This window comes from Bufo bufo, chromosome 9 (genome assembly GCF_905171765.1).
Source record: "Bufo bufo chromosome 9, aBufBuf1.1, whole genome shotgun sequence".
Lineage (NCBI taxonomy): Eukaryota > Metazoa > Chordata > Amphibia > Anura > Bufonidae > Bufo > Bufo bufo.
The window spans coordinates 141,124,814-141,149,778 of record NC_053397.1 but is presented as its reverse complement, the minus strand read 5'-3'; the positions used below and the strand labels follow the sequence as shown (position 1 = coordinate 141,149,778).

Genomic DNA, 24,965 nt, shown 5'->3' with positions numbered 1-24,965 from the left:
GGGATATATCTGTGGATGACACTGAGGGGGGATATATCTGTGGATGACACTGAGGGGGGATATATCTGTGGATGACACTGAGGGGGGATATATCTGTGGATGACACTGAGGGGGGATATATCTGTGGATGACACTGAGGGGGGATCTGTGGATGACACTGAAGGGGGATCTGTGGATGACACTGAAGGGGGGTCTGTGGATGACACTGAAAAGGGATCTGTGGATGACACTGAAGGGGGATCTGTGGATGACACTGAAGGGGGATCTGTGGATGACACTGAAGGGGGATCTGTGGATGACACTGAAGGGGGATCTGTGGATGACACTGAAGGGGGATCTGTGGATGACACTGAGGGGGGATCTGTGGATGACACTGAGGGGGGATCTGTGGATGACACTGAGGGGGGATCTGTGGATGACACTGAGGGAGATCTGTGGATGACACTGAGGGGGGATCTGTGGATGACACTGAGGGGGGATCTGTGGATGACACTGAGGGGGGATCTGTGGATGACACTGAGGGGGGATCTGTGGATGACACTGAGGGGGGATCTGTGGATGACACTGAGGGGGGATCTGTGGATGACACTGAGGGGGGGATCTGTGGATGACACTGAGGGGGGGATCTGTGGATGACACTGAGGGGGGATCTGTGGATGACACTGAGGGGGGGATCTGTGGATGACACTGAGGGGGGGATCTGTGGATGACACTGAGGGGGGGATCTGTGGATGACACTGAGGGGGGGATCTGTGGATGACACTGAGGGGGGGATCTGTGGATGACACTGAGGGGGGGATCTGTGGATGACACTGAGGGGGGGATCTGTGGATGACACTGAGGGGGGGATCTGTGGATGACACTGAGGGGGGGATCTGTGGATGACACTGAGGGGGGATCTGTGGATGACACTGAGGGGGGATCTGTGGATGACACTGAGGGGGGGATCTGTGGATGACACTGAGGGGGGATCTGTGGATGACACTGAGGGGGGATCTGTGGATGACACTGAGGGGGGATCTGTGGATGACACTGAGGGGGGATCTGTGGATGACACTGAGGGGGGATCTGTGGATGACACTGAGGGGGGATCTGTGGATGACACTGAGGGGGGATCTGTGGATGACACTGAGGGGGGATCTGTGGATGACACTGAGGGGGGATCTGTGGATGACACTGAGGGGGGATCTATGGATGACACTGAGGGGGATCTAGGGAGGAGTGTGGGGATGTTGGGGTGGGAGGTCCTGGAGGGGTGTTTGGGTGGGAGCTCTGGAAGGGGTGGGAGGTCCGATAGGTATGTGGGGGTGAATGATCCAGGAGGGGGGGCCATAATTTATTTTTCTATGGGGCCCAGTCATTTCTAGCTACGCCCCAGATTGGTAAGATTGGGCGGGCACTGGAGCAATAGAGCGCCCTGCTGTAGGAGAAGCCGAAGGGAGATGAAAGGAGGACGGGGCCAGCTCCTGGTGGTGTCGGGCACACGGCGCAAGCATGGCGGTGGAGGATCTGACGCCTGATTTGCGTTCACACAACAGAAGTGGTCTGCGTCAATCCAGCCCTCTGTAGTATGTGAACAGGTGCACTCAAGCTTTTTTTTGCTCACACCCAGGTAGTTAGTGTCCCTTGATTCGTGCTCATAGGACCGACATTCAGACATCTGGTTCATATCCTTGAACAGGTGGTTCTTGATCATCTCGGATCCAATGAGTAGATGTTTATCAATGGATTTGTTTGCTAATTTAGTCCAGGGCCATCTAAACTGGGTGATTGAGCAGAGCACCTCGTCCGTGCCACGGTACACACTTTTGGTTATGCTAGATCACTACGGCCGGCAGGCGTGGTGTTGCAACCATTAGTAGTGCACCAGAAGTGGATTTCTTAGTGACCTTATCCACACCTGAGCGCTACCGCTGATCATGGTTTTCCATGTGTTACCTCGATCCGCCTCAGGACTCGTGGATAGATCTGGTCACTTAGAATTTTATATAGTTAGTAGGTTTCCTTTCCAGACACCCCTTTTTTTGCATATTTAATAAAGTATTAGTTTTATCTAATCCCTATAGCGTTCCGTACTACAGTGATTAATATTTTTGATGGTGGAACGTATACCAACACCAGCTTGTCAGTGATTAGGATCTGACTGAAGCCTAAAGACCAGACATCAAGGTAGACCTGCAGAAGAAGGTGACAGCGCAGTATGTGATGTATACATATGTGTAATGTATGTAGTGCAGTGTGTGATCATCACATACTGCACTACATACATTACACACATGTATACATCACATGCCCCCCTCACAGTAATAATGCCAAGATATGTGCCCTCTTCACAGATGTAATGCTCGCACATGCCCCCCTCACAGTAGTTATGCCCAGATATGTGCCCTATTCACAGTAGTTATGCCCGGATATGTGCCCTCCTCACAGTAGTTATGCCCTGATATGTGCCCCCTCACAGTAGTTATGCCCAGATATGTGCCCTCTTCACAGTAGTAATGCTCACACGTGCCCCCTCACAGCATTTGCATTTCTTTCTGGCAAAGCTACCTGGTTCCAGCCCGCAAAATTTATACCAAGTCTAGTGCGGCCCTCAGACGAAAAATGGTTGGGCACCACTGTTCTAAGGGTTCAAGGACCGTCCATTAAGTACCGTGTTTAAGTCCCAGGTAGGGGTGTGAGATTTTAAGGGAGGTCTTAATCTGGAAGCTGCCCTGATAGACCATTTAATCTACCTATGGCTTGCTAAATTAGTATCGAAGAAGTATCTTCTTTGAAAGACCTAGAAGCTTCTTTGATCTCGTTTCTCCCTGGTGTAGGAGGTATGCAACAGTAGTCATGTTGTCCGATAGTATCTTCAACTGATAATTTCGAAGAGACCTCAAGGTGGATTTTAGGGTCTCCCAGACCCTGCTTGCATCTGTCAGGATCATTATAGAAGGAGATTTGTTCCAAACTACTCCTTTGGATAGATTTTGTGCAACTGTCCACCAGGAGAGAGATGTTTTTACGAAACCTGGTAACAGTAACTTTCGGTCTAGCGATCTTAGCTGTTTGTCCCATTGTTGTAAGATCCAGACCTGCATGGTGCGATAGTGGGATTGACACCATGGTACCGAAGGAATACAGAAGGTTAGAAAACCCATTATGCTCATTGCTTCTCTTATAGAGCAACGCCTCCTCTTTTGGAACCGTTTGATCTCCTGTCTGAGGGCATATATTTTGTCCTTGGGAAGGTATGTTGTCTGTTTCTGAGAGTCCAACACCACTCCCAGAAATGTTACACTTGTAGAAGCTTGGAGACAGGATTTTCCTGGGTTCATCACCCAACCTAAGTCTAAAAATATTTTTTAAATCGGAAGTTAAATGAGTCGCCGATAACCAGAAAGTCATCTAGGTATGGTACTAGAATCAGGCCCTCCTGCCTCGGATGAGGAACCATCTCAACCACAAGTTTGGTGAATACTCTTGGGGCTGAGAAAATCCCAAAAGGCAGTGCTGTGAATTGGTAATGAAGAATCTGACCCTTTGTATCCCTGATTGCAAACCTTAGGAACTTCTGGTAACTGAGATGAATAGGAATATGGTAATATGCATCTTTTAGATCGACTGTGCACATAACGGCCCCTAACTTTATTAGTGGAATAATGGAATTCAGAGATTCCATCCTGAACTTTCTGTATATGATAAATCGGTTTAGACTTTTTAAATTTATTATAGTACGAAAGGAGCCCTCTTTTTTTCTCACTATGAATAGTGTTGAATAGAATCCTTGTTCTCTTTGAGAAAGGGGAACAGGGACTACTACTCCCAGTGTTATCAAATCTCAAACTACTTGCAACACATTTTCCTGGGATCTTCTGGAACCTAAGTTGGTGATCAGGAATTTTTTTGAGGGGACAGTAATAAACTCTATTTTGTATCCTGATCTTATTATTTCTAGGGCCCAAGGGTTTAATGTTATATTTTCCCAGGGAACTAGAAAATTCTGCAGTCTTCCCCCTATTCTGGCGTAATTGTCTGTTGCCAGATTTACTTTGGGGATTAAGGAGGAAACCCCTTCCTCTACCCTCCTTTGGGAAGCTCCAGCGGCCCGATTTTCCCTTGCCCCTGGAGGACTTGTCCCGACTAGAATAGGGGGGAAAAGGAAATTTCCTTTTGATGGCGTATCTTCAGGAAAGCCCCTTTTTTTTTTTTTATGCTGCCTTTGTAAAGAATCTCATCAAGAACTGGCCGAAAACGTATTCTCCTGAGAAGGGTATAGAGCAAAGCTTCATTTTAGAAGTCTTATCCCCCGACCAGGATTTAATCCAAAGAGCTCTGCGGGCTGCATTTGATAAGCTCGCATCTCTGGCAGAAAATCTAACAGATTCTGCGGATGCATCTGCCAAAAAAGCTGTTGCGGATTTTAATAGAGGAATAGAAGCTAGTATTTCCTCCCGTGGAGTTTTATTTCTAATGTGATTTTCTAGCTCGTTCAACCACAGATACATGGATCTAGCTACTGACGTGGCAGCTATATTTGCTTTAAGACTGAACATAGATGCCTCCCATGATTTCCACAAAAGGCTATCTGTTTTTCGTTCCATCGGGTCTCTCAGTTGAGAGGCATCTTCAAATGGCAAATATGTCTTTTTGTTTACTTTAGCCACTTGAACATCAATTTTTGGAACATCGTCAAATAATTTGTATTCAGAAGGATCGAACAGCAGACTATTCTTAAATTCTTTGGAAATGCCTAGCCTTTTCTAAGGATCAGACCACTCTTCCATAATCATTTTCTTAATGTTCTCGTTTATTGGGAACACTCTGGCACGTTTAAATCTAAGTCCACCAAACATTTCTTCCTGTATGGAATGTGCTTTCTTGACTTCCTCAACCCCCATGGTAGCACAAACTACCTTTAAGAGGTCATTCATTTCATCAGATGAAAAGTAGAACTTCCTATTTCCCTCTGACACCTCTCCCTCTGATAGGGGTCTGTCATCAGCCCATTGCTTGGAAGTAGACGACCCTAATTTTTGGTCGCTTAGGAGGTTAAGGTCCCTGGGTCGTCTCTGTCATAGTTGACATGAAGGACCGTATTTCTTTCTGAATCATGGTTCTGACACCGTACAAAAGTGATGGTTGCTCCTCACGAATAACATAAGATATGCAGTCCTTGGAGTTTTTTTTACATATGACTCAGGTAATCTCTTGAAGCAAGAGATACATTTTAGAGTCTTTTTAGCTTTCTTCTGCGCCCCCTTTGCCTGAGGATATGAAAAAACGACCTGGTGAGGAGGAATTTTACATAGAGTATGGTGGAGACACCCATGTACAAAAAAAAAAAAAAAGAACGCCAAGACTAAGTGCTCCCATATTTCTATGTGCATAAAAAGCACAGATATAGATACATAAAAACTGATATCCCACAAGGGAAACTTACAGGAGGCAGCGCTGGGGCATGAAGCTCAATAGGACTTTGCAGCTCAGGGCCCGACATATTAAGACAGTGGAAGTACCACTCTACTCACTCAGACCTCAGATCAGCGTTTGTGGCTCCCCACTGTTCTTTTATCCTGCTGCAGAAGCCTACCGCTCCTGTGAACTTCCGGGTCGTACCACATGACCGCCATGACCCGGAAGGGACATCATGCGTCTTCAGCGTGCCTGCACACCGGCTGTGCTACCAGCTCAACCCACAGGGGGAGAGGAGGAGCCAGCAGCCCGGGAGCAGGCTCCAGATGTTCCAGAGCGAGCCCTCCCAGTTTCCCCAGCCCAGCATTAGCACGTGGCCGCTAGCGGACTGGGGAACTCAAAGAAATGAAATGAGCTTAAGGTAAATAGGAGACCGTTCCTACAGGTCGCCCAAGAAAAAAATAACAAATTTCCGCTTTATCTCCCTGACATGCAGGGAGACTCTTCTCTGCCGCTGGCCTCAGTAGGGACAGAAAACACTAGGGAATGGTTGTGGGAGGAGGCTGAAGAGAAATGTGACTCCATCTTGTTTCTTCTAACTATGTAAAGAATCGTTATAACATCTCACCCACGCACTGTTTCAAAGTTCCCCCGCTGTGAGTTAGGTTCGCTTATCTGTCCCAGGACAGATTCTGGGAATCTCCCAGAACTAGTACAAACGTTTTTGCCTTATTCAGGGTCATTCTGTACAACTGCGTACATTCTTATATGTGACTGATTAAAACCTATTCTTTTTATTTACTGCACGTACACATACCATATACGGATGTTCCGGTAGTATGTGTATGAGCACCAATGTTTATCTTTTATGATTGGTTTAACGCTGTTGTTATGCAAACTTTCTACTGCCTATACAAGGCCAAGCAATAGCATAATAAAATTAGAGTATCTCTCAGTGATACCTGTGCGTGTCATGTTATTGCTAGCTGAGAAATATCTCTCCTGACGTCAGTGACATCAAACCAAGGTGGTCGTAGAGGTCCAGAAAGGTCCAAATCCTTTCAGTTTGGGGGCGCCGTCCGGGATAGAGAAGGCCATCCTCATGTCCGGTAAGAGAGACATCCCTTTTGTCCACTGCCCGGTCCGAGGGCACTGGCCACATCTTTACCCGTGAGTTTTTTTTATTATGTATCTGGGATACATTGTTAAGCCTTAAAAATAGACTCAGGGAGTTTAAAATAAGTACTTGGAGTACTTTCATGCATGAGGCCGGCACTTGGAGTGCCACGCACAGCAAAGGATCTCAGGGGGATCTAATCCGTAAGTTGTTTTGCATCATGGACACACCATAGGATCTCAGGGAGATCTATTTTTACTTTATCTAACTGAGAGATTTTTTAGTACCAGGGGTACATGTAAGAGAACAGTCTCGGGGAAACCTGACTTACCTTGGTTTGACGCATACCTATATATAGAGTATAAGATACATAGAGTGTTAAGATTCATCTGTTTGTGTGAGAGCTTTTGTTCTGGTGGTAAGTGTAAGAACATATCTCACTGTAATATTATCACTCTGTCATTTGGTGAATTTTCTTACTGTGGGTGGAGGAAAATCTAAGTGTGAGTTTCCCCCTCCCAACATAGGGACTGCAGACTGCAAATAGTGATAGCCTGGTTCTCCTTCCCAATCTCATGCTGACTGTAAAGCAGAGTGTTTCCTCATGGACCTCAGACAAAATACAAGACTTTGAGAAACACTTATATGAGAAGGAGGCAGAGGGATGCTTTGAGATCAGGAAGATACAGACCCCCACACATAGTTACAAAAGTTCAGGAGCCAACACCATGAGTAAACAGAGACAGCCGAGACATTTCTCAGTTGCTCTCAACAATCCCTGCAGATGCTGTCTGTTTCAGCGTGATAGACCTGAAGGATGCTTTCTTCTCTATCCCGGTTGACAAGCAGACCAGACTCCTTTTTTGCTTTTTCCTTTGAGGGTCGTCAACTCACCTGGTGCAGGATGCCCCCCGGGTTCTGTACTCTTGCAATATGTGGATGATTTTTTATTGTGCAGTGTGTCAGAGGAGGCCAATGTAACAGATGGTTTATCTTTGTTGAAATGGTTGTCTGAATGTGGACACAAGGTGTCACGCAAGAAAATGCAATGGTGTAAAAAGCAAGTTGAATACTTGGGCTTTGTTCTCACAAAGGGAGAAAAGAGAATCAGCACACCAAGAAAGAAATGTTATCTTTCCTTGGTATGATAAACTACTGCAGACAATGGATTCCTGATTGCTCCTACTATGACAATGTAATGAGACAAGCCACTCTGGCAGATATGCCAGAACTCATCAGGTGGTCTGAGGAAATGTTTAATGCATTTGATTATTTGAAATGTTCTTTAATGACAAGGTTTGGGCCTCCCTGACTACTAACTCACATTCCACGTATATGCTCGACAAAATTGTATAACCATGGCGGGTGTGCTGACAGAATATCACAGAGGCAAGTTACGTCCTTGTGCCTTTTTCTCAAAGGTGGTTCCGGCATCCGTCCAAGGAATGCCGGCCTGTCTGAGATCTCTTGCAGCCTGTGCTATGATGGTTGAGCTTGCAACGCCACTCACAATGGGACATGAGACTATCCTGTATACCACACATGATGTAGTAGGCCTTCTCAAAGGCATACACACAGCACATATCCGCACAAAGACTATCTGGATATGAGATTCTACTCCTCAGCAATCCCTCCCTCCAAATCAAATACGCAACACACATCTCAGGTCCAGCACCTATCTTGAATGCCCTATTAGGACTTAAAGGACCTGAGGATCACTTGACAGAGGCACATGATTGTATACACGCCATACAACATGACACACATGTTGTCCTGGAAGCCAGACCCATGACATACCAATCTGCACAAGCAGCAGAATTAATTGCACTCACGAGAGCATGCATACTACATGAAGGCAAGCCAGACACCATGTACACTGACAGCAGGTACGCACATGGAGTGGTCTGGGACCACGGGGTCATTTGGCAAAGGAGAGGATTCATTGCAGCTGATGGTAAGCACATCTCACATTCACAATTTGTCATACAACTTTTAGAAGCCATAAGATTTCCTTCACAGATTGCAATTGTCCACTGCAGGGCGCATACTGGTGGTAAAAATCATGTGTCCCAAGGCAATGCCCTAGCAGATGCGGAGGCCGAGAAGGCTGCACTGATGGCCCCGGCCACATTGCAAATGGTGAATTTAGTACCTCCTTCACTTGAGTTAACTCAGATGCTTGTGGATCTCCAGTCCTCAGCTACTGACGTTGAAATGGCCGATTGGTGTTATCCAATCTTGCAGAAGAATCCTAGGACAGGATTAATCTGCAAAGAGGGGAAACCATGCATACCACAGCACAGCTCCTCTCTGTTCATTGCACATTTTCATGGAGTAGGACACAACAGCATTCAAACAACACACATGCTGCTAGAAAAAAGAATTTTATATTACAGGCATTAAACAGTTAGTGTCAGATTATGTGGGAAGGTGTATCACATGTTTGAGGAACAACCTAAACACCAATGTAAATAGATTTATTAAAGCCCTAAGTAAAATTGAGGAAAAAGTTGCTTGTAAGTCTCCTTGTCTTCCACAGGAACCAACTCACCCATTCCAAGTGGGAGATATCGTGCTGATAAAGAAATTAAAGAAAGGAAAAATTTGCAGGAGACTTCACCTACGGACCACCGACTACAGTGGTAGCCGTGACCCGCACAGCTGTACTTACAGAAGAAGCACCTAACTGGGTCCATGCCACCAGAGTAAAACTGGTAAAGGAGGCACCCCAAAAGGAGGTAATAACGGGCACAGACAGTCCTGACCTCGAAAAAGGACAAAGTGAGGTACTAACAGGAGCAGACAGCTCTGACCTCAACCAGGATGCACTCCCTCAATTCTGGAAGATGGCACAGACGGTCCACTTGGACTGTGGGATTACTGACTATCCTAATGACTCTGCCGGAGGATAACAAAGCTGAAGTTGCTATAACTCAGAAAGGTGGAATCACTACCTTCTGGTACAATTCCTCCAGTACTCACGTTGCAACTTACTCCTTCTGTTTATGCAGCATAATGAAGTGCAGTCCTTCCACGAGATGCGGCAACCACTATAAGAATGGACAGGCTTATATCTGTATTACTGACCCTTATTGGGGTAATAGATGCGCATACTGGGGGTCAGTAGGATGCAATACAGGAGAAGACTGGGGGTATAAACCACAGAATGCCCTTAATCGAAAGGATAAGAATGGTAAATCCTTGATTAGTAGAATGACAATTATCAACGGAGGGGACTGTCACATAGACGTTAGCCTATATCCTACAGGGTGGGCATGCCCTAAGATGGTGTCGGAGATGAAAATAATTATAAACATAGAAAACCCCAACAAAGGTGATGAAGGAGATTACGTGCTGGGATGGTACTTTCACAACATGGGGGGGGGGGGGGGGGGGCAGAGATTTCAATGGTCACCAAACACTTTGAAATAAGAGACATGTGTCAATCATCAGAATGGACATACCCTCAGAAACAAACATACCCTCTAAAAACCCATATACAGTCCCTAGGAAACATACTGGCTATTTCTGACCCTACCTATGAGGATACCCTGGCAGCAGAAACTGGGTTCTCTGATGCCAACCTATGTTTAGAATGGATGAAGTACAGCGCAGCTTCAGTAAATAAAAGTAATTGTTATATATGTGGGACCGCTAACCCTCACCTAGGTACTGTGCCCTTAATATTGCCCTCTAGTGTTGAGGAATGTTTTTTGCAATTATTCTCAAATTCATCTAGTAACAAGTCTGCATGTGAAGAATGGAAGCAAAAATACCCACTCCTCATAAAAACTCCCCGCCCTGGTGCAGATATACATATCTATCCTGGTAACTATACCTGCCACAGAGGGGGAGATCAAGGAAGATCCCTGGGTAATTTCACTGAAGGATACTGTGCAACTTACAGTGAAACAGATACCTCCCTCACACAGAATCAAGTATACTCGATTGGAGATGTATATTGGATCTGTGGGATGGAAAGATAAGATCTAGACTAGAGGGTTCCTGGAAAGGTGAATGTGCTCTTGCTAAAGCCATAAAGAATATACACATATTTAGTGAACAAGAGACCCGTAGTGTAGGAATAGTGAAAAGGACCAAAAGATCACTCCCCATGGGTAGTTTTGATCCTCATGTGTATATAGACACAATAGGCGTCCCAAGAGGGGCCAAGATTTGAATCCATAATTCCCCACATAACAATCAACAAAAATGTAGACTGGATCAACTATATTTACTATAATCAACAAAGGTTTGTAAACTACACCAGGGTGTAGCATTAGAGTTACAGGCAGATTCCATTATGACATTTCAAAACCGCATGGTACTCGATATGATACTTGCAGAAAGAGGTGGTGTCTGTAAGGTATTGACGGACCCCTCATCCTGCTGCACGTTCCTACCCAGCAACACCGGCCCTAATGGTAAGGTCACACTGGCAATAAAGAAACTCAAGGATTTATCAATTGAGCTTAAAAGAAACTCAGGTATCGATAACCCTTGGGATCAGTATTTTGGCTGGTTCACTAACTGGAAACAGGCACTTGTACAGTTGGGAATCATTATCCTGATAATTATTATAGTAATAGCAATAGTTGCAACATGTATCATACCATGTGTACGGAAACTGATAATGAAAGGAGTATCAAATATGTCATTTTATGAGACTCTGCTGCCTAAATCCTGAAGACAACTCACATGAAGGATATAGAAAATATCTGGCGATATACAGGGAAAAGGGCAAGGGTAAGAACCATATTATCTAAGAAATTTGGTTCTAAGAGGGGATTGAAGAGAAATGTGACTCCATCTTGTTTCTTCTAAATATGTAAAGAATTGTTATAACATCTCAACCACGCACTGTTTCAAGTTCCCCCACTGTGAGTTAGGTTTGCTTATCTGTCCCAGGACAGATTCTGGGAATCTCCCAGAACTATTACAAACGTTCTTGCCTTATTCAGGGTCATTCAGCACAACTGCGTACCTTCTTATATGTGACTGATTAAAACCTATTCTTTTTATTTACTGCACGTACACATACCATATACGGATGTTCCGGTAGTATGTGTAAGAGCACCAATGTTTATCTTTTATGATTGTTTTAACGCTGTTGTTATGCAAACTTTTCTACTGCCTATATAAGGCCAAGCAATAGCATAATAAAGTTAGAGTATTTCTCAGTGATACCTATGAGTGTCATGTTATTGCTAGCTGAAAAATATCTCTCCTGACGTCAGTGACATCAAACCAAGGTGGTCGTAGAGGTCCAGAAAGGTCCAAATCCTTTCAGGGGCAATTTAACCTCTTCTCTGTTCCTGCCCCTACATAGGTTTGGGGTCAATCTCCTTGTGATGCCGTCATGATGATGATATGGAAAACAAGCATGGATTATATAACCCCTACAACAGGTGCTGGAAATTGTACTAATGGCAATTAACATCAGGTGCAGAATGGCTAGGTCAGATGTCAGTTATATACTAAGACATCAAGCTAGAACATAATAATAACATGATAGACATATAAGGCATAACCAAAGCAATATGAGATTACAGATATTAGTAATACTTCAGAACAGAAAGGAACAAGCACACATAGTACTATAGCCATGTGGACAATACATCTGGGTTTACACTTAATAAAGTCAAGACGTCCCTGCAGTAATTCAGACCAGAGGGAGAGCATGAATCTAACGGTTCCAACAGGCTTCTCTATCTTTTAGCTTTCTTTCTATATCACCTCCACGAAAGGAAGACTTAACCCCGTCAGTGCCAAAGGCTCGGAGGGAAGCAGTTTTTCCTCCATGACACTCATTGAAATGCTTAGATGGTCCAGACACGCGGCTATTAGTTTTAGGAATATCATTAATATGTTCCAATATGTTCCTAATCCTGCTTCCTACATAAAACTTATTGCAAAGGGTGCAGAGAATAACATAAATTACACAGTGAGAATTACAGTTCATTGCAACGATTAATCAAAGTTATCGATAACATTTGATAACGGGATTCGTTGTCGACGAACCCAGTTATCGAATAATCGGCCGATTCGTTGCTATACGGGCGGGAGCGGGCGGTTTACTTTAAATCAGCACATCTTTATTACCTTACAATGAAGCTCCAGTAACAGGCAGAGCGGGCGGCGATGTAACGTCACTTACTCATGTGACGCGCCTGCTCCGTCTGCTTCATTCATAAAGTGGGCGGAGCAGGCTCGTCACGTGAGTGAGTGACGTTACGCCGCCGCCCGCTCTGCCTGTTAGTGGAGCTTCATTGTAAGGTAATAAAGATGCACTGATTTAAAGTTAAAGTAAAAGTTACTGCCGGGCCTGTTATGGGGAGGGGGATCTGTGGATGGCACTGTTATGGGGGGGGGGATCTGTGGATGGCACTGTTATGGGGGGGATCTGTGGATGGCACTGTTATGGGGGGGGATCTATGGATGGCACTGTTATGGGGGGGGGATCTATGGATGGCACTGTTATGGGGGGGGGATCTGTGGATGGCACTGTTATGGGGGGATCTCTGGATGGCACCGTTATGGGGGGGATCTGTGGATGGCACTGTTATGGGGGAGGGGATCTGTGGATGGCGCTGTTATGGGGGGGGGGTCTGTGGATGGCGCTGTTATGGGGGAGGGGTTCTGTGGATGGCGCTGTTATGGGGGATCTGTGGATGCCGCTGTTATGGGGGGGGATCTGTGGATGACACATATAGCATAAGATGCTATATAGTGTCATCCATAGATCCCCCCAATAGCATGGTCATCCACAGGTCCCTCTCCCTATAACAGCGCCATCCACAGATCCCCCCCCCCATAACAGCGCCATCCACAGATCCCCCCCCATGACAGCGCCATCCACAGATCCCCCCCATAACAGCGTCATCCACAGATCCCCCCCATAACAGCGTCATCCACAGATCCCCCATAACAGCGTCATCCACAGATCCCCCATAACAGCGTCATCCACAGATCCCCCATAACAGCGTCATCCACAGATCCCCCATAATAGCACCATCCACAGATCCCCCCCATAACCGTGTTATCCACAGATCCCCCATAACAGTGTCATCCACAGATCCCCCCCCCTTAACCGTGTCATCCACAGATCCCCCCCCTTAACCGTGTCATCCACAGATCCCCCATGACAGTGTGTCATCCACAGATCCCCATGACAGTGTGTCATCCACAGATCCCCCATGACAGTGTGTCATCCACAGATCCCCCATGACAGTGTGTCATCCACAGATCCCCCATGACAGTGTGTCATCCACAGATCCCCCATGACAGTGTGTCATCCACAGATCCCCCATGACAGTGTGTCATCCACAGATCCCCCATGACAGTGTGTCATCCACAGATCCCCCATGACAGTGTGTCATCCACAGATCCCCCATGACAGTGTGTCATCCACAGATCCCCCATGACAGTGTGTCATCCACAGATCCCCCATGACAGTGTGTCATCCACAGATCCCCCATGACAGTGTGTCATCCACAGATCCCACATGACAGTGTGTCATCCACAGATCCCCCATGACAGTGTGTCATCCACAGATCCCCCATGACAGTGTGTCATCCACAGATCCCCCACGACAGTGTGTCATCCACAGATCCCCCATGACAGTGTGTCATCCACAATTTGTTTTAATATGGCCTTTGAACATAATTTTTCAAGTAAAATCATATAAATCCCTTTTTTGTCATTTTGGTGTTTTTTCAAGATTAATCGATGAAATTATCGACAACTAATCGATTATTCAAATAATCGTTAGCTGCAGCCCTCCAATTCATGTATTCTTTGATGTTGTAAGTTTTTGTCCGATTCTGATTAAAAAAGGATTTTGTGGGTTTTACATATGTAAGCACCTGTAAAACCCGCTGCAATGAAGCCATGTTTCATTTGTTTGTTGGTGCCTGGGCATACTGGCGCAACAGTAGGTGCTTTGTTGTACACTATTTTATATCCTTAGGATAATATGTTAAGTAATTTGTTATCCTCGTACAAAATTGGGAGAAACTTATGGATTAATGTTTTAACTTGATAATATAATGGACTATTCTGTAGTACCAGCACTGGGTGACTGTTTTTTGTTTCTTGTTTTGATTTTTTGGCGTTTTCAAATAATAAATCATAATAACTTATTTCTGTCTCTTTCTAACATCCACTGTGGGTACACTCTGCTGGATAAAAGATTGTTAATGTGGGTTAAAGGGGTTATCCGAGTTATGAAAAAAAATAATATAGCACTGAAAATCTGATATTCAACTGAGCTAAGCAAGTTTTATGCAAAAAAAATATATATATTTCCTAATTTCCCCATTCTTTTCTGGCCCTTTGTTTACATGCAATAAAAACAATCTCTGCCCCTCCCCCTGCTCTGCTAAGGGAGTGAATACAAGAGCTGCCCTGAGTGACATGTCTGCCTGCTGGGAGACTCAGCAGTATGTTGTATGTGTAGGACTACAAGTCCTAGCTGTATAATGACACTGCTAAGGGAGTGGATACAAGAGCTGCCCTGAGTGCTGGGAGAAAACTTGTAAGTGTAGAACTACAAGTTCCACTTATATAATGACACTGCTAATACACACAGGATCTTCCCCCTACCTGTAATGCTTTGCAGAACTTCTCTTTCAGCTCCTGTGCCCAGCATTTGTCTCCTCACTGCCTGCAGCTACACAGTAAACACTTCAGCCCTGAGTCTGTGCAGCTGAAGGGGTTAAGATTCCTAGGATAGAGCACACAGCCAGAAGTGAAGGGGGCGTGGCCAGCACAGTGACGTTTCGTTTACAGGCTTGTAAACGACCTTTATCAGAGCAGGGAGAGAAGCTGACATCACAGGTCATGTGACCCTCAGTGAAATCTGAGAAACCAGCCACTGGAGATAGTGAGTGAATTGGAAAGCTGTTACATTTGCCCAGTTAGGAACATAGAAAGAGCAAAAAAATAACTCGGATAACCCCTTTAATTGCTTTAAATACATAGTCTCACCGCTACAGTTGCGTTTGGCTCGAGTTGTTTTTCCTACTGGTATGGCTTTTAATGTGGATGAGGGACGATTAGTGCAGGCATGCAATATTGTGTTACCTGCCATCGGCTTCCTAAATATACTGGAGATAATCTTTTGGTTAGGTATGCCTTGTAATGTGAGATCTAGGAATTAAATTTTATCAGTTTGTACATTATGAGTGAAACACAAGTTGTATGTGTTGTCTCTACTTTATTCTGCCGTTAGTATGGGCAGCATAAAGTTAATGATAGATTCCCTTTAAGTGTATAGCGCGGACCTAATACTTTATATTCCTTTTTTTGCATGTTTGAACTATAGGACGTATGGACCTATCTTCCTGCCTTTAGGACCGCAGCTAAAAATCTAGCACGAAAAATTAACACAATTTTTAGTGTATAAAGCTCATTGAATATGTAGTCTTCTTCCCAAAAACACATGGTTAGATTAGCTAAAGAAGGCGAATATTTAGCACCCATGGGAACACTTTTTGTCTGAATGAATGTTTTTTTGTAAAAAAAAAAAAGAAAAAAATTTTCTTTATTAAATAAAATTAGAAATAAATTTGCAAACATCAATAAACATGATTTATTAGAGTAAATCGTTTTTTTATTGGCATTTTAATAAAGCATAACAATAAAGTCATACATCTGATAGTTCTCAATCAAAATAGCATTTGTACACGCTTATACAATAGACTTGCTTCTAAAGCGTAATATGTATATGGTTAATGTAGTATGAACATAGTATATTAAGGTCTACAACAAAAGACCATAACAATCAAGGGGAACGGGGGGGGAAGGGAGAAAGGGGGAGGGGAAGGAAGGGTCTTTAAGTAACATTTGGTGATGTCTTCCAGCATTGAGTGGTACATAGTCATCTAAAATTTAGGGTGAGTAGTTAGGGTTGTGGAGCCAAGGACCCCAGGTAAGTTGCTTGGATTTAGGAGAAATAGTCGTGCAAGATATTGAATGTTCGTATCTACACGACGAGTTAACCTCTTGTATGACCTCAGCCAAGGTCGGTGAGGTTGGTTGCTTCCAGTGACGAGTAATAATCAGCTTAGCGCTAAGTAAAACATGCCCTGTGATATTCCTAAATACCGGGGGGATAGTGTGTATACCCAGAAACAAGAGAGCCAGCTCCGGGATAGGTTTAATCTTTTGGGTTGCCAGCCCCGATATCAAGTCAAAAACACTGTGCCAGTAGGGGGTGAGTATCGGACAATCCCACAGAATATGAAGTAAGGAGCCCCTAGCGCCACAACCTCGCCAACAATGTGGGGAGGATGAGGGGTAGATTGTGTGCAGCCTCTGTGGGGTAAGGTACCATTGTAATAGGGTCTTAAGCCCTGCCTCATAATGGGTGACACATTTAAAATTAGACGCCAGAAACCCAATAGCCAGGTTCCAGTCTTCATCTAAGAAGGTATTTGAAAATACCCAAAAAATCAAAACAAGATAAAACTAAAAAAAACAAAGTCACCCAGTGCTGGTACTACAGTATAATCACTATATTATAAGGTAAAACATTAATCCATAAGTTTCTCCCAATTTTGTATAAGGACAGCAAGTTACATAATATATTATCCCATGGATATAAAATACAGGGTGGGCCATTTATATGGATACACCTTAATAAAATGGGAATGGTTGGTGATATTAACTTCCTGTTTGTGGCACATTAGTATATGTGAGGGGGGAAACTTTTCAAGATGGGTGGTGACCATGGTGGCCATTTTGAATCCAACTTTTGTTTTTTCAATAGGAAGAGGGTCATGTGACGCATCAAACTTATTGGGAATTTTACACGAAAAACAATGGTGTGCTTGGTTTTAACGTAACTTTATTCTTTCATGAGTTATTTTCAAGTTTCTCTTTGTTTACAGCCTTTGACATGTCGCCGAGGTTAACACGTAAGGAGCGGATAGAAATTGTGTTGATGTCTGGTGAACGCAGTAACTGGGTCATTGCAGCGGATTTTAATGCAAGACACCCTACGAGACCACCCATCTCCCATGCTACAGTTAGCAAACTGCTTGCTAAGTTTCGTGAAACTGGTTCAGTGTTGGATTTGCCAAAATGTGGACGCATGAAATCTGTCTCTAATGAATAAACATCAGTGGCTGTCCTAGCTTCATTCAGCAAGAGCCCACAGCGTAGCACTCGCCGCATGTCACTGGAGAGTGGCATTAGTCGAACATCCCTTCGGCGGATATTAGCTACTCACAAATGGCACCCTTACAAACTCCAGCTACTGCAGCATCTCAACAAGGATGACCCAGATCGGCGCACTGAATTTGCTGAATGGGCAAAACAAAAATTGGAACAGGACCCTCAGTTTACGCAGAAGATTTTGTTCAGTGATGAGGCAAACTTTTATGTGAATGGTGAAGTTAACAAACAAAACCACTGCTATTGGTCTGACACTAACCCACATTGGAGAGATCCCTCCAAGACTGTTGGAACAAAAAAATTTATGGTGTGGTATATGGGGTACAAAGATAGTGGGGCCATTCTTCATCAATGGAAACCTCAAGGCCACTGGATATGCGAAATTGCTACATGATGATGTGTTTCCCTCTTTATGCACTGAAGCTGGCACGTTCCCTGAGTTTTTCCAGCAAGATGGTGCACCACCACATTATGGGTGTCAGGTCTGAGCATTCCTAGATAAACAGTTTCCTGGAAAGTGGATTGGTCGTCGTGGGCCAGTTAAATGTCTAAGGGGGTCAGATCGGGAGACCTTGGGGCCATTCATCTTTGGGGTCATCTGAAGGCAATTGTCTTATGCTGTGAAGATACGAGATGTGCATCACCTGAAACTACGGATACTGGAAGCCTGTGCTAGCATTTCTCCTGCGGTGTTGCTATCAGTGTGTGAAGAGTGGGAGAAGAGGGTTGCATTGACAATCCAACACAATGGGCAGCACATTGAACACATTTTATAAGTGGTCAGAAACTTGTAAATAACTCATGAACGAATAAAGTTACGTTAAAACCAAGCACATCATTGTTTTTCTTGTGAAATTCCCATTAAGTTTGATGTGTCACATGACCCTCTTCCTATTGAAAAAACTAAAGTTGGATTCAAAATGGCCGACTTCAAAATGGCCGCCATGGTCACCACCCATCTTGAGAAGTTTCCCCCCTCACATATACTAATGTGCCACAAACAGGAAGTTAATATCACCAACCATTCCCATTTTATTAAGGTGTATCCATATAAATGGCCCACCCTGTAGTGTACAAGAAAGCACCGACTATTGGGAAAAAAATTGCAGCCTGTGTGCCCATGCACCAACAAACAAATAAAACATGGCTTAATTGCAGAAGGCTTTACAGGTGCGGGTCTTCTCCATGCAAAATGTGTATATATATCACCTTTCATGGAGGTGATATAGAAAGAAGCTACAAGATAGAGAAGCCTATTGGATCCTGACATTAGATTCATGCTTTCCCTCTGGTCTGAATTACCGCAGGGACGTCTTGACTTTATTAAGTGTGAACACAGCAGTGGCGGATCCAGAGCCTGGGTTCGGGAGGGGCACTTTCAGATTTTTTTTCTGTCCGCCGCCACAAAACAATGGTGCTTATAGAACAGACTACACAGTGTAGGATATATGTGTATAACAAACATATTTCACATGAAAACTTACAATTACTTGGCTTGGCCCTTGGGGATCTCGGACGCCACTTCAACACTTTGGCCGGGGGCTCGGCGGAGCTGATGTTGTGTTTTATCCTAATGAGAAAGATTTCATAAGGATTTGGAGAAGGGGCAGAGGGATAGCAGAGCAGGGAGAGGCTGGTACTTCTACTAGGGGGTCATTCCACGGGGGAGTAATAAAGCCCCCCCAGTAGAAATAATTCTCCTTATAATGTGACAGTGCAAAAAATACCCCCTTGTAATGCCCCCAGTTGAGCTAATGTCCCCATAGTGCCCCCATAATGTCCCAGTATAAAATACCCCTATATAGTGCCCCCAGTAAATTCCCCAATTGTACTCCACACCCTCCTTCCTCCTAGTGTCCCCCATAATGTACCAGTATAAAATGCTCCAGTAGATGCCCTCAGTGTCCCCCATAATTTGCAAGTATAAAATACCCCTTCTTAGTGCCCCCCGTAGATGATCCCAAAGTACTCCCCCCCCTTCCCCATAGTACCCACCATAATGTGTCCCAGTATAAAATTGTACTGTACAGAGCGCCCATATAAAATACCGCTTCTTTGTGGCCTCAGTAGATGCCCCTATTGTGCCTGTATTAATAACAGCCCCCCATGTGCCAGTATTAATAACAGCCCCCCATGTGCCAGTATTAATAGCAGCCCCCCATGTGACAGTATTAATAACAGCCCCCCATGTGACAGTATTAATAACAGCCCCCCATGTGCCAGCAATAACAGCCCCCCCTGTGCCAGCAATAACAGCCCCCCCCCCCACCAGTAATAACAGCCCCCCCGTGCCAGTAATAACAGCCCCCCCGTGCCAGTAATAACAGCCCCCCCGTGCCAGTAATAACAGCCCCCCTGCCAGTAATAACAGCCCCTCTGTGCCAGTAATAACAGCCCCTCTGTGCCAGTAATAACAGCCCCTCTGTGCCAGTAATAACAGCCCCTCTGTGCCAGTAATAACAGCCCCTCTGTGCCAGTAATAACAGCCCCTCTGTGCCAGTAATAACAGCCCCCCTGCCAGTAATAACAGCCCCTCTGTGCCAGTAATAACAGCCCCTCTGTGCCAGTAATAACAGCCCCTCCCCCGCCAGTAATAACAGCCCCCCCCCCGCCAGTAATAACAGCCCCCCCCCGCCAGTAATAACAGCCCCCCCCCCCCCCGCCAGTAATAACAGCCCCCCCCCCGCCAGTAATAACAGCCCCCCCCCCCCCGCCAGTAATAACAGCCCCCCCCCGCCAGTAATAACAGCATTGTATATATACAAAAAAAAACACATACTTACCTCCATGTCAGCGATGCGATGCAGGCCTCTTCTGGCTTGTGTCCTGCGCTGTATGGCTCAGGCGGCGCGATGACGTCATCGCGCCGCCTGCGCCGGCCTCTAATAGGCTGCCGGACTAGTGCCTGCAGCCTATCAGAGGAAGGGAAAGGGACACGCCTCTCCCTCCCCTGCCGCAGCACAGGCATCTGTATCGCTGTCCTGAAGACGGCGATACAGATGACTGGAGATGAACGCTTCCACAATGGAAGCGCTCATCTCCCTGTGCTCCGCCGCCAGCTCGGGAGGGCAATTGCCCCCCCCTGGATCCGCCACTGGAACACAGACGTATTGTCCACATGGCTATACTACTATGTGTGCTTGTTCCTGTCTATTCTGAAGTATTACTAATATCTGTAATCTCATAATGCATTGGTTAAGCCTTATATGTCGGCTCATTGTCTATCATGTTATTATTATGTTGTCACTCCAATGTTCTAGCTTGATGTCTTAGTATATAACTTACATCTGACTACCCAGCTTTTTGTTATCTGAGTATTTTGCACCTGATGTTAATTGCCTTTAGTACAATTTCCAGCACCTGTTGTAGGGGTTATATAATCCATGCTTGTTTTTTAAAATTTTGTATGTCCATGAGGAAGACCAGTGTTCTGGTTGAAACGCGTTGACATTATCACCAATAATGCGTGTTTTTATCTTAATATGAATTTTGAATAAAGAAGAATTTGATTTTATCCGCTAGATCCAACTTCCTTTTTCACAGATCAACACAGATGCCTTCAGCAGATCAGACAGTTTCACAGTTACAAATCTGCTAACAAAAGTCCTTTAAAGGTGTTCTGCACTTTGTTTTAACTGATGATCTATCCTCTGGATAGATCATCAGCATCTGATCGGCGGGGGTCCGACACCTGGGACCCCCGCCGATCAGCTGTTTGAGAAGGCAGCGGCGCTCCAGCAACGCCGCGGCCTTCTCACTGTTTACCGCTGGCCCAGTGACATCACGACTATTATTAACTAGCGTGGGCGGGGCTAAGCTCCATTCAAGTGAACAGAGCTTAGCCTCGCCCAGGCCAGTTGATACTAGTCGTGACGTCACTGGGCCTGCGGTAAACAGTGAGAAGGCCGCGGCGCTGCTGGAGCGCCGCTGCCTTCTCAAACAGCCAGAGGATAGATCATCAGTTAAAACAAACTGCAGAACTCCTTTAATATAACGATATACCTCTGAGCAGGTACTGGTAATTGACTCATTGATACAATCTTGTAGCTCTATTGTGATCTATGCAAATACATAACTGACAGAATTGGTTATTTTCTTTATTTGAATTTAGAGTATGTTCACATGTAGAGGATATAGAACCAGAAAAGTGGATGAGATTCTAAGAAATCTCTTCCATACGCTGGGAAAAAATTCTGTGAATTGAGCTGCAGTATAGATTTAACCATTTGAATGCAGATGGTAAAATCTGCAGCTGAAATTCCGCTATGTGTGGCCTTCTCATTATATTCACACTAACTGCTCTGTAAACTATCTTACCATCCTGTCCAGAGGGTATTCCATCTGCTGGTTGTCCTGTGCCCTGAGAATGGAGGAATGCACCGATTTTAGCAGACCAAGAAGCTTTGTGCAGAACCTTTGCCTTCTTTGTAGGTGGTTTACCCTATGGAAACAAACTAACATGAGTTCAACAATATTAAATTAGTCAGATTTACTAATTTAGATGATGTTCACTAAGACTAAGCAGTCTAAGGCTACCTGCACATTAGTACGGCTTGACTTGCAGAAATATTCTATGAATTTCGGTACATTTCTGCACCAAAAACCAAATGGGGGAGATTTATCAAAACTGGTGTAAAGGAAATTTGGCTTAGGCTACTTTCACACTAGCGTTCGGAGCGGATGAAACATCAGACGGTTACGCTCCGATAATGCAGACGTTTGCATCCGTTCAGAACGGATCCGTCTGCATTATAACTTAGAAAATTTTCTAAGTCAGAAAGTAGCCTGAGCGGATCCGTTCAGACTTTACATTGAAAGTCAATGGGGAACGGATCCGCTTGAAGATTGAGCCATATAGTGTCATCTTCAAGCGGATCCGTCCCCATTGACTTCCATTATAAGTCTGGACGGATCCGCTCGCCTCCGCACGGCCAGGCGGACACCCGAACGCTGCAAGCAGCGTTCAGGTGTCCGCTCACTGAGCGGAGCGGAGGCTGAACGCTGGCAGGCGGATGCATTCTGAGCGGATCCGCCTCCACTGAGAATGCAGAGAATGCATTAGGGCCAGACGGATGCGTTCGGGGCCGCTCGTGAGCCCCTTCAAACGGAGCTCACGAGCGGACACCCGAACGCTCGTGTGAAAGTAGCCTTAGTTGCCCACAGTGACCAATCAGATTCCACCTTTCATTTTTCAAAGGAGCTCTGAAAAATGAAGATTGGAAACTGATCGGTTGGCCCTTTTTCCTCTACACCAGTTTTTATAAATCTCCCTCAATGTATTACTTAAAAGGAGAAAAAAGAAGAGAGGAGGCAGCACCTCGTGTGTAGAACCCTACAGTACTTGGTATAAGAAAAAGCACTGATTATGCTTACCGAATGCGGTTGTGATAGGTCACAACGCCTCCGAATCGTTTTTCTGGATAATTACCCGTCCAGTTCACGGGAGAGGAAAAGACTGCATCTGCTGCCCCTGGTCTGTATCCCTTGCCGTGATAGCAGTTATCAGGATAAAATACATACAGAAAAGCGGAAAAAATTCAAACCATTCTGGGTGGCGCTTATGCAGAAAAGGCTCATTACTCTGAAGGTACCGATAAAGGTAATCTTTTATTCAAGAAAAGTCTACGTGTTTCGGGGGCAGAACATCCCCCTTCATCAGGACAATAAAAATTATTACATTTAAAACATGATTCTTCCAATTGTTTATGCACTCAGTTTGAGCGCAATGTGTGCGAGTCACATGGGTGGGGAGGAGGTTGGGGGCGTGAAAGTTTGAGCGGTCGCTAGGATACCGACATTCCCCTCAGGTTCAGGTGGCCAATTGCTATGCAATGTGGGCTGTACCATTGCTCTGTTACACTCCTCTTGGTGACGTGTCATGGGCGGTAGTTTCTCTGATTGGTCCGGCCTCCAGGTGACGTCAGTGGGGGCGGTCATCAGATGACGTGATTGGTCCGGCCTCCAGGTGATGTCAGTGGGGCGGTCTTAGGGTGACGTAATGGTTCCTAGTGCTGTCTTTCATTGGGCTAGCTTCTGGGTGACGATTAGGGGGCGGATACAGGCTCTCACTCCTGATTGCTCTTAATTTTTTGGGGGCGTGCGTTAGGTAGTGACGCCGTGTGATCACATGATTTTTTCTTTTTGGTCAGGTGACTGTCATCTACTCCTCCGTGTCTGGCTGTCATCAAGAATAAGCAAAGAAGATATGTATATTTGTCTGATCTCTATATGCTGGCTATGTGGTACTTCTGTCCTGTAGTGTATAATACGCGGGAGTCTCCGGCGCAATTTTGGATGGATTGTGTATACTCAGATGCCGTATAGTATATATCAGGTCAGGACAAAGAGGGGCAGCTTTGGGTGAAGGGGTCGCACTGATGCGATACAGGTCTAAAAAATGCTGCATTCTTGTGTGTAGTAGGTAGTGCCTGGCACTGGTAGTAAGATCAGTAAGAAATCTTAAAACTATTTTGATTTAAAAAACCCCGATCTGAGCGGTCAAAAAATGAATAAATCGATAGAATAATAAATAATTAAATAAATAAATAAGTAAAAATGGACATAGTAATACATGATATACATATATATATATATAGATAAAAAAACTGGGTTATAAGCGATGGTTATATATATAGATAAAAGAACTGGGTTATAGGCGATGGTTAGGAGTGATCATACAAAAGTATCTGTCTTTGTGTGTGTGTATATATGTCTATATACATATATTTTTATTTTTAGGGGGTCTAGAATTATATCGAGAGGAACGTTAATGTGGGTGTCCGGTAGCTACTCATTGAGTATGGTGTATGTCTATTTTTATACTGATATCTGTATTTTTTGTTGTATTTTGGTCTATGGTCTCGATTTCTAGCTATTGTATCGATCCTTAGTTTCTTTTGTCTTATAGTCACCACTAGTGTCATGGGTTATAGTATGGTCTCATTTATCTCATTGAGCCTATAGTTGCCACCAGTGTCATGAGTTACAGTATGGTCTCACTTATCTCATTGAGCCCGTGTGGGGCCAGGGTGTCTAATTGATAGATCCAGTATACCTCTCATCTCTGGAGGCTGCTGAATCTATTATATGGATTGTCTGGTATGTAGTCTATGGGTGTGATTTTTAGTGTGTGTTTGCTTTTTTCTGGTGTTGTGGCACAATGTCGTGAGATGCTGTGTTTTGGGCATAATTTTTGTATGTTGTGTCTGTGTTGATTGACTCTACAGTGCAGCTCTTGTGTCGTCCGCCCCACGTACTGGAGTCCGCATTT

At 44.8% G+C, this 24,965-nt stretch overlaps 1 protein-coding gene across 1 annotated transcript in view; it reads right to left on the bottom strand.

Annotated features, from left to right (window-relative positions):
* L3MBTL2 (L3MBTL histone methyl-lysine binding protein 2) overlaps positions 1-24,965 on the bottom strand; it is an 837,765-nt gene that overhangs the window by 726,055 nt on the left and 86,745 nt on the right. Inside the window, exon 4 of the mRNA XM_040406869.1 lies at positions 22,013-22,136. Within this exon, the coding sequence (XP_040262803.1) occupies positions 22,013-22,136 (124 nt within the window). The remainder of the gene's footprint in view (positions 1-22,012; positions 22,137-24,965) is intronic.